Source organism: Amyelois transitella, chromosome 18, assembly GCF_032362555.1.
Source record: "Amyelois transitella isolate CPQ chromosome 18, ilAmyTran1.1, whole genome shotgun sequence".
Taxonomy (NCBI): domain Eukaryota; kingdom Metazoa; phylum Arthropoda; class Insecta; order Lepidoptera; family Pyralidae; genus Amyelois; species Amyelois transitella.
Window position 1 is genome coordinate 1,110,880 of NC_083521.1, and position 11,283 is coordinate 1,122,162.

The following is an 11,283-nucleotide window of genomic DNA, read 5'->3' on the forward strand; positions in this document are numbered from 1 at the left end:
GGGAATTGATGTTAATCATTGAAAATCGTTATGCAATATTTTTATGTTTTTGTCGAAACCACAGATTTAAAATAAAAACCATACAATTATTAACAATTTGTTTAATGTATATGTCATGGCTATGACTTTGATATAGTAATAAAATGCTTGTTATTATCGATTACCTGAACTAAAAAAAACTAATTTTACTGGTAAGAGATGAGTTATTACATAGTAAAGGCATTGTTGAAAATAAAAAAAAACGATTTTTAGAAATTGATCTTTTAGACTTCGATTTTTTAAATTCAAATTCAATTTCTTTTTCAATTCAAATTAAAAATTTGTATTCATATTATGGGATATTTCAATATCACTTAATAATTTTCATATCTTTTGGTTTCACAACATTGTGGACGTTAAATAAATTACTTTACACTTAGTTTACTGCCGCTTCCAAAGCGTCAGTACAGAAGAAACGGGAACAAAGTACACTGCAGCATTTTCTTTAATAACGTCAACTTCACAACTATCCAAATTTAGAATAGAAATGTGGATGAGAGAAAACATTATACGAAATTTTGAATAATAATTAAGGGAATCGATACATTCGCTTACTATTCATATCGATTTGAAAATCAATCTTATTCGGAGAGAATCACCATCCCTAGTACGTGCCGCAAAAGAAAGAATAGGCGTAGTGTACGGCTTTGAACGGAGGATGGGGTTTACGACTTGTGTATGATGATGAACCTTATAGTTTAGCTAGAGTTCTATCGGTACCTACCAAAGAAATTGTATAAATACTTGACAGCTATAGTTAGCTACCTATTGATTGATTTTTTAAATCCTGAACTCAGTCAGTAACTGTCACAGTCAACTTGACTTTGACGTTGATTTGATAATTTTTAATTCTCATTTGAACTTCGTTGGTACAAAATTAAGCTCAGTATCTTAATATTTTGTCACTAATTATTGTACTTACTTACTTTGTCACTTATGTGTAATCACGTTAATTAAAATCGATTAAGTATCTACGTAAGGTTAAAGTTTAACTTTATTTATCGAATTACAATAAGCACCTATACAACAACATTAATATATTATGTAATGAAAATAGAGATAAGATTTATCTATACATTATAATCACGGCCCTTTCCCGGAGGGAGGGCAAGGTAGAGACTAAATCCTTCCACAAGTCTGCCTTTTGCTTCATCTACATCTTAGTCTTTTCATACAGGCTCGTTGGTTTGGTGCACTCATATGAAGGCCCTTTTAGCAGAACGTCCTCTATTTCATATTACCATATTATATCGTATGGTAATGTTCGGAAAACATAGACTTGTGCCATACCATTAAATCAGTATCGTTAGGATCTGGATGATCGAATTTAAAATCACTCTTTGGGGTTGTTGTTTCTGGGTCGTGTTTGCAGACGCAGCTTTCGTAACAATTCACTCCTGATGTTGCTGTGTCATTGTCGCAACATTTATTTATTGATGTTGCTTTGTCATTGTCGTAGACACAGTTTGCGCAGTAATTTACTCTTGTTGTTTTATTGTCTTTGTAGCGAACGCAGCTCTTGCAGAATTTAACTTTTTTTGTTGTCTTGTTGAGGCTATCGTTTTGTCGCATCTCGTTGGCTTTCTTCCCATCTTTGATCACTCCTTTGATTTCAACATGTGATACAGTTTCGGTCAAGTTAGGAGCGTGTGCGGCGACAATTGAACGTGACGTCGAAATATTTTTGAGAGTAGTGGATGTTATTAAACTCAATTCTTCAAATTGTTTGGAAATAATAGTATTTTCTTTATTAACTCGATGCTCCAATTTTGTGACTTTACGCTTTAGGTGACGAATAGTTTTAACCAGGTCATGAATTGCAGAATCAAGTTTATTTTCTTCCATTATTATTAAGTGAAGAATTGGGCACGATCGTATTTAGCGTAATTACAATTTAGGGTATGTTTTAATATATTATGACGAATAAACTCAGGTGTAGGTACTGTGTATTGACTGGGTTTGCTTGCTTATCGATTACCTGTTGCGCTATTGCGCATAACATGAGTTGCGTATTTAATGAGTTGCATCTTGCACTGTCGTTTCAACTATTGTATATGCAGTAAGGGTAGATTTTGTAAAAAAAATACCTTTTCATATTGTGGCCAATTAGTAACTTACTATAGCATTCCTCTGTATTTATACTTCCATTCTAACATAGGTAAAACACTGTCATAACGTCTTTATCTTGTACTGAATTGATAGAATTAATACTGTGGGTTTTTTGAACATATTTTATTACTTTTTCATTTTGAATAACTTACCATAAGATTTTTCCACTTCCATTCTTTATACTTACCAATGTTATAGATGCGAAAAAATATACGTATGTCTGTTAGAATTTAAATTTTATGACTTTCAAGCTAATCAGACCTGCTGAACTGGATGTACTGGACCGATTTTTACGTAATTTGAATTGGAGGTTGTATAAGATATGAGGTAAATATTCAGTTTATCGCGAATTGGTTATAGGTTTAATTATATGTAATGTATATATATATACATTACCTACATATAATTAAACCTAACCTAACTACATTTTCGGGGGCTTAGTCGCGGATTAATTACTATTAACATGTGTCCGGTTTTTATATTAACTGCACATAAAAACATTCACCCTGCCCTGTTTTCATTGTTAGAAAAAAGCTATTAGATTTTCTAAAGCATTTTTGTGATTGTGGTTTCCATACAAACATTCATCCCTTATTTTTTTGCCTTCTTTCCCTTTATCGCAATTAAAAGTATCTAAATCGGTAAAGGCGTGAAAATGTAACAGACAGATAGACGAGAGAAAGTTTCGCATTTATGATACTAGTACTAGTAATATATGTTATAGCAGTTGGCAGCACTGCTTCTGTCAACGTCAAGTCTGTCAAGTCAATGTCACCGATTTCACGCAAAGATCTTATGTCATTTACACATGTTAATAAATAAAATTGCTAAACAGATTGTTTATTTCGCTCTCAGTAGTTTAATTTTATATTATTTACAAGAAATTCCAAAATGGGCATTGAAGATATAGCTTCGAAAGAATTCAAACTAAGACCAATGAAGTGCGAACTGAATTTTCTTAGTAAATCTGATGGCTCGGCGATATTATCACAAGGCAATATTTTGTTTGAGGTTCTTTGTACATACACACAGCTAATTAGTGTTTTGCCCAAGTTTCGTTCAACGTTAACAAGACCAAGGGTTTTAAAAGTTGCTTCATTTGATTCCTTTCCAGGAGAAACAGTAGTTTTGGCGAGTGTAAACGGACCATTGGATGTGAAAATGCAAAGTCAGAGTATTGAAAAATCAACTTTAGAAGTCCTTTTTTGCACTAAAGGTGGAAAACCATCAGTTGGAGACAGGTAATAATAATCATAACTTAATCAATTTAGATAATTTCAAAGGCAAAATTGTTAATCAAAATACATATACTATCATAGTAATTTAGTAAGGAAAAATGTCCATTCTGCATACAATGTTTTGGAAAGCTTGTGAAGCAATTATCAGAAGCTCATCTTGGAATAAGTATATAAAATTATTATCGTAATTAAGGATGGGTGTCAACTATTTTCTTTGAATTTGCTATGTATGAGGCAAATCAATGTTAATTTCAGATGTAAAAAATAGTAAGGGGAAGGTTTGTAAGTGGCTGTTATTCTTCTTTTTATCTGTCTAAACACTGTTACTGCCTGTGTGATAATTCCACCTAAACATGGCATAGAAATTTTGTGATTATTGGCTTTATTTACTTTTAAAAAGAAAAAGACTTAATATGTCATATAAATAAAGTTCAAACTTGCATTACGGGATACTTACCTCTAACTAATGTGTTCCAGGTACAAAGAGAACATAATTAGACAGACTTGTGAGACCTGTGTCCTGGGCAGTGTGTATCCGAGGACAGCCATCACAATCACCATTCAGGAGCTGGAGGACTATGGAGGGGTATGCTATTGTTAAGACTTCCACATAATATACTTCGTTCCTTAGGAATTTTTACAACTTGTAAAATTTAAAATAAATCACATTCATCCTTTCGTGCAATTGATATCTTTCAAACCACAGTTTAAAAAGGCCTTTTTGAATTATAAAAAATATTAAATACAAATTGTTTATGTTAACTATACATCTTTAATGTCTTCCCTCCATCTTGCAATCGCAAATTAAATGCCCGTCTACTTCTGTTGTTGGATTTTGCTTAAATTTCTATAGCCATAGGTTTAATAAAATTCTGTCTAATTGAACTTTCAAGACTGCTGGCTCTCTCTACCTCGCAAGGGATATAGACGTGATTACATCTATGTATGTTTGTCTAATACACTGTGCTGTGTGGTTCCCGGCACCAATACAAAAAAGAATAGGACCACTCCATCTCTTTCCCATGGATGTCGTAAAAGGCGACTAAGGGATAGGCTTACAAACTTGGGATTCTTTTTAAACAATAGGCTAGCGACCTGTCATTATTTGAATCTCAATTATATCATTAAGCCAAATAGCTGAACATGGCCATTCAGTCTTTTCCAGACTCTTGGCTCTGTGTACCCCGTAAGGGATATAGACGTGACCTGACCATATGTATGTTTTTCTAATGGAATTAATGTTATTTTCAGCTTCTATCCTGCAGTTTGAACTGTGTATGCTTAGCCCTCCTCAACTCTGGCGTGGCGATGCGATGCGTGTACGCAGCCGTGTCGTGCGCCGTTGAAGACACGGGTAATATAGTGTTGGAGCCGACCCACCAACAGTTAGAGACTGCGAGAGCGAATATGAGCTTCGTGTTTGAGAGTAGGGAGAAAACTCTTATTACGAGTGAGTATTCAATGAGGTCTCTTTATTTTTTGGTCAATCAAGATTCCATTAAGACATGTAGGACAGCTCTGCGTAAGGTAGCGGGTGGCATCAACCCCGATGGGTGAGTCAGTGTCAGTGTTTAATACTATGTAGTGATACCAACTGATAAATGCGAAAGTAGTTTATTTTGAGTTTCTCGGCAAGTGGAACGCGTTTCTTGATGAAGCATTTGATAAATTGCAAAATTAATGTTCAATTCATAAAATAGAACTAGCTGGTATGTTCGTCAATGTATATTATTTTAACTGCAACTTTCAAATTTATACCATATTAAATGTGAAATCTTGTTTGTTAAGCTTTCACGGCGAAACTGTATTACAGACTATTATTAATTTTAGTGCAGGAAATTTGGGTATCTTTTTTAAAACTGTAGCGGGAGCGACGATTCGGGCTCGACCGCCAGCAGCGCGAGAAACGATGCTGTGTCAGAGGTGGTATATATGCTCTAATCCGTGAAATCTATGCTTGCGCGATTTAGACTTTTCGCTGTTTCTGACTGATAGCGTGATTTTATTTTTGTGACTTGAGGCGTGTAGATGTCGCCACAAAACCATTACCGAAAATAGGTTTTGACACCCATATGTATCACTTCATTAGTAAGTTTCTGTAATTTTCAGAATTATAAAATATCTGCTGTATGTGTAAAGTAACTATTCCTTCTTTCTTTTAGATTTAGTTCAGTAATAAGAAATCTCAATTCTATCATTAAGCCAAATAGCTGTGCGTGGCTTATCAGTCTTTTCAAGACTGTTGGCTTTGTCTACCCCACAAGGGATATAGCCGTGACCATATGTATGTATGTGTATGTATAAGAAATGTCATATCAAAATTAAATATATTGTTTTCAGGTTTTACAGAGGGTACATTTAGCGAGGACACATATAAAGAAGCGTTGGAGCGTTGTCGCGCGGCCAGCGACCTGATCTTCGGCTTCTACCGGGATATTGTCAGCAAATACTGCAACGTTATAGGATAGCCTTTAATATATGTAGCAATAAATTATATAAATATATACTAGTGTTTTTGTTTTATCTGCATGCCTCATATGAACCTAATAAATGAATCCTTTCATAGATATTCAAAGTCTATACTTATACTGAAAATCAACGTATTGATGATGAAGCGAAAGAAGTATGCAGGGAACTCCTTCGAGAAAGAGCGTGATTTAATATATACAGATGTGATGTGCAAGACATTTTGCCGTGCTCTGAGCGCCGCGGAGCCACCTATTTAAAAACATATCAAATCTATACTAATATTATAAAGCTGAAGAGTTTGTTTGTTTGATTGTTTGAATGCGCTAATCTCAGGAACGACTGGTTAGAATTGAAAAATTATTTTTGTGTTGAATAGACCATATATCATCACTTTTCATATTAGGGGCGGAGAAATAATGTAAAATGTGAAAAATTATTCTTCCTTGAGGACTTCAATGATGCCCAAAATAACTATTCCACGCGGACGATGTCGCGGACACAGCTAGTAGTATATAATAGACTAGCAACCTTTAATTTACTATTTGAATATCAAATCTATTATTAGGCCTAAAAGCTGAACGTGTCCTGTCAGTCTTCCAAGACTGCTGGCTCTGTCTACCCCGCAATGGACATACGTGATTATATGAATGAATGAATGAATCAAAACTTAATATGGCGTTCGTCAGACGTGTAAAGTGTACATGATACCTACTTCATCTCTTTTTCATGGATGTCGTTAAAGATAACTAAGGGGATAGGCACATTTATTTGGTACAAGCTTCCATTTCGATCTAGTATTAAAGAAATACAGCTGCTTTCCTAGCCAATCTAGGAAATGGCAAAAAACTTTGTAATCTCCTTTTTAGGCTAGCATAGCATCTTGTCTCTCTGCATCTCAATTCCATCATTAAGCCATCCGACTGTATCATGACCTCGCAGTGTTTTCGCGAGGCTCTGTTTACTCCGCTAGAAATAAGGGCGTGTTATATGAACTATCGCCAGCCTGTAGCCAATTAATGCCGTGTGGTTCCCGGCACCAGTAAAAAAAAGAATAGGACCACTCCATCTCGTTCCCATGGATGTCGTAAAAGGCGATTAAGGGATAGGCTTATAAACTTGGGATTCTTCTTTTAGGCGATGGGCTAGCAACCCGTCACTATTTGAATCTCAATTCTATCATTAAACCAAGCTGAACGTGGCCTATCAGTCTTTTCAAGACTGTTGGTTCTGTCTACCCCGTAAGGGATAAAGACGTGATCATATGTATGTATGTAGCCAATTAACTGGTCATTTGGGTCGGCACTGCGCATGATAGGCATCACTTGCGCTTGCGAAATAAGAATATCTGACTGAATAATTGAATGCGGCCTTTGCGACGCCGCGCCAAATGTGAAGGTGAAAAAACGACGAGGCATGAGCGTACTCCTATAAGGCCCGGACACACTGGGCCATGTTGACATTGACAGGAGTTATAGAAAATGTTAAACTAAACTGTAGTTTGTTCGCGTTTTGCCGGTTTTTCTACACCTGCGCTTTGCAAGCGATACATACATACATACAACATATGGTCACTTCTATATTCCCGGCGGGGTAGACATAGCCAACAGTCTTGAAAAGACTGAATGGCCACGTTCAGCTATTTGGCTTAACGAAAGATTAGATTGCAAGCGATAGTAGGTATAATTATACTCACGTTATGTTGATATCAATGAGCAATATAGACAATAAATCTAAATATTTTAATTTTATTTAGCATTACTGCGAGGAATCCTTTTTGCATTTCCGTTCCTTATAAAATCGCTACACAATACAGCCTGCGGGAAAACGAGAGAAGACATAGTAATTATAATTTAAAAAAAAACTGGAATTTTCAAGGAAACTGCAGCCACTATAAATGTATATCTATGCATTAAATGTACCCCACACCTGAAGAAAAAAAAAGCAAAATGGCCGATCAACGCGATCTCGAATGCAAATGTCCGGGACAAAAGGTCCGCCGCACATTTAAATGTCTCTTGCTGATGCGATCCCTGTCATTTTTGCTCTATTTACAGCATTGTTCGGGACTGAGCCGCCGCTTCAATGGATTTTAACCGATTTCAAAAACAGGAGCCGCGTGTAGACAAGACTACTACCTACCTCACGAAATACAAAGTTCAACAAGTTACATAACTTACCTACTTTATTTAAAAAATCGGATAGACCCTATGGTCTACATACGGTGTAGGCAATGTTCTTTAAAAATTAATGCAACGTTTAGAATAATAACATAACATATAATCACGTCTATATCCTGAAAGACTGAAAGGCCACGTTCGGCTGTTTGGCTTAATGATAGAATTGAGATTCAAATAGTGACAGGTTGCTAGCCCATCGCCTAAAAGAGGAATTCCATGTTTTTAATCCTAATCCTTAGTCGCCTTTTACGACATCCATGGGAAAGAGATGGAGTGCCTGGCACCTGAATAATGATGGAATTTTTGTCATTGAAGTACTGATTTCATTATTATTCCGATATAAATGAATATGTATCAATGGTTATTAAGTACCTACATAAGTCATAAGTGGATGTAAAATGTCTATAATATATAAAATAAGAGGAATTTTTTAAACTCGACTTGGTATATAGTTTAAAATTCCGTCGAATGGGGTAAAATTAGCCATACATTATTCGTATTTCTATGTGTAAAATTGAGAAAACAAAGATAATAGAGGGGCGGGGCGTCCATCGGTCGTAAATCCTCGCCCGCACGAGCAGCCCGCACTGTTTTTATTAAAATTATGTGTTTCCAAACCATACATTATGCAAACTACCTATTTACGTGAAGTTTTTTTTTACTTATCTGCCTCATATTGACTGAGGGGCGTGTGTGCCCAGTCTCTTTACAAGCGAATGGATCCTCTTAGACGTAGATATACATACATACATATGATCACGTCTATATCCCTAGCGGGGTAGACAGAGCCACAAGTTTTGATAAGACTGATAGGCCACGCTCAGCTGTTTGGCTTAGTGATAGAATTGAGATTCAAATAGTGACAGGTTGCTAGCCCATCGCCTAAAAGAGGAATCCCAAGTTTATAGATAAGCCTATCCCTTAGTCGCCTTTTACGACATCCGTGGGAAAGAGATGGAGTGATCCTATTCTTTTTTGTAATGGTGCCGGGAACCACACGGCACGTAGATGTAGTAAGAAGAGATTAAGGGTTAAGCATGTAAGGATTAGGTTTACTGTTAACTGGGTCGCAAAGATTTGTTTGAGTATCTATTTACTACTATTTAGCTGATTTCCGCGTCCCAAAAACCCCTTTGAAGAGGGAATATTAAAAATAATGAACTTCCCTGACTATCCCAACTTGTATCGTTGTTAGCATTTTTATATTTGCGTAACATAGGTAAGTACATATATTACACTCAAGTGGCAGACAGGGCTCTGCGCACTCAGTATAATAATGCTCTAAGAGTTTTGTTGCGCCGTCCTTGCAGTGCCTCGGGGATGCTGGCGGAGGCTGGAGTTGACAGTCACACCACACCGTCAATAAACTTTAATATAGATGTACTAACATAGTTATAAGTTCCTCTGTTACTAACACTATGGGCTATGCCTGCAATAAATGATTTAATGATTTAATTTTTTTTATTTTTTTTTTTATTTTTTTTTTATTTTTTTATATATAATCACGTCTTTTTTCTTACGGGGCAAAGAGAGTCAACAGTTTTGAAAAAAACAGAAACGTTCATCTGTATGGCATGTTGACGGTATTGAGATTTTAACAGTGACGGGACTATTTATTTTAAATTCGTTTGTAGCTAGTGAATAAATTGAATCTCAATTCTATCATTAAGCTAAATAGCTGAACGTGGCCATTCAGTCTTTTCAAGACTCTTGGCTCTGTTTACCCCGCAAGGGATATAGACGTGACCCTATGTTTGTTTTATGTTTTATGCTAGTGAATAAACTTAGAAACGACTAAAAGTCAAACATCTCTCTTGTTACACTATAAGGAGTGTTTCTTATAGTACCTTCCCCTTTTTTAAGGAGTAAAGAATGAGTTTATTACTCGACATCAATAAAATGAAAGCCTGGACGTCATGTGGTGTCGTTTTATAGATGTTGTAAAATGTAGGAATTGATTGGCCAATTTGCTGGGATATAATGAAAGAAACCATAACTATACATACATACATACATATAGTCACGTCACGTCTACATCCCTTGTAGGGTAGACTGAGCCATCAGTCCTGAAAAGACTTAGAGGCCACGTTCAGCTTTTTGACTTAAAGATAGAATTGAGATTCAAATAGTGCTAGCCCATCGTCTAAAAGAAGAGTCTCAAGTTTATAAGTCTACTCCTTAACTCCTTTTGCGACATCTATGGGAAAGAGAATGAGTGGTACTTTTCTATTTTTTTACAAGCATGGAAGCTTACCTACATTAGATGAATGCGCCTATTCTCTTAGTCCCCCAATTTGTATTTTGTTATTAACTATGCATTTTATATTATTTACTTTATGATGAAACATATGTATCTCACATACCAAAAAAAATTAAATTCAAACATTTTCTTAACCTTGTCTTAGTTAAAAAAAAACCATCTCCCGAGGTGTCTGTAATTACACAATACGAGAAGAGCGCAATCTCAATTTGAATGGAAGGCAGCTGGTTCATAATTATGACGATTAAACCCTTCGCGTAACGATAGCCTGCGTTTTTTAATTGCACAGAGCACTGAACGACAACCCCGCCCCGGGGCGATTCCCCGTTCTGTGTTTAATTGCAATGCACGATTATTTATAAAACATAATTTTATTGGAATAATTGTGGAATAACGCTTGGGGCTGTATAGTAACTATAGTCTGATTTCGACTGGTGTATCCAACATCAATAAAAAAAAGAAATTTATCTATGCGAAGTCTGACATTTCATCAATTTTTTTTGAAGTTGCGCGCATATGACATGGAGTGTCGGCAGTTGAATCGACAGGGTGTCCGTTTGTTAGTAGGTAATTACACAGCCTGACCCCGTCTGACCTCCGCGAGCTAGCAGAACCTAGCCCAACTTCTTTTTCCTCCTTTTAGGTTTTCACACAAAACGGCCCCCATATACCTCCACTACGTTCGGAAGAAAATAATGACTTTCAGCTGTTGATATTGCCGCCAAAATATAAACTTTAAAAAAAATGTAGGTATACATAACAATATTTCATAACCAACAATTATTCGCCTTCGAGCCTTTTCTAACGAGTGACAGCATTAATTTACATAATTAGTTTTAATGTGGCGTCTAGGCACCTTTCATAATAATTATGTTGGTGGGTTCACTGTGATGTTTTAATTGTTGGGGTGAGCCCACACATGTGTTTTGGAGACTGTTGGCTCTCTCTAAATGTAAGGGACAATAAAAACTTGATGTTAGTACATAATTAT

At 35.9% G+C, this 11,283-nt stretch overlaps 1 protein-coding gene across 1 annotated transcript; it reads left to right on the plus strand.

Moving 5' to 3' along the window:
• The first annotated feature begins 2,939 nt into the window (after nt 1-2,939).
• On the plus strand, nt 2,940-5,892 carry LOC106137859 (exosome complex component RRP46). Its single transcript, XM_013338784.2, has 5 exons — nt 2,940-3,142; nt 3,263-3,389; nt 3,864-3,972; nt 4,638-4,836; nt 5,727-5,892. The coding sequence occupies exons 1-5, from the start codon at nt 3,040-3,042 to the stop codon at nt 5,852-5,854; spliced, it is 666 nt and encodes a 221-aa protein (XP_013194238.1). The 5' UTR covers nt 2,940-3,039; the 3' UTR covers nt 5,855-5,892.
• The last annotated feature ends 5,391 nt before the right edge of the window (nt 5,893-11,283 follow it).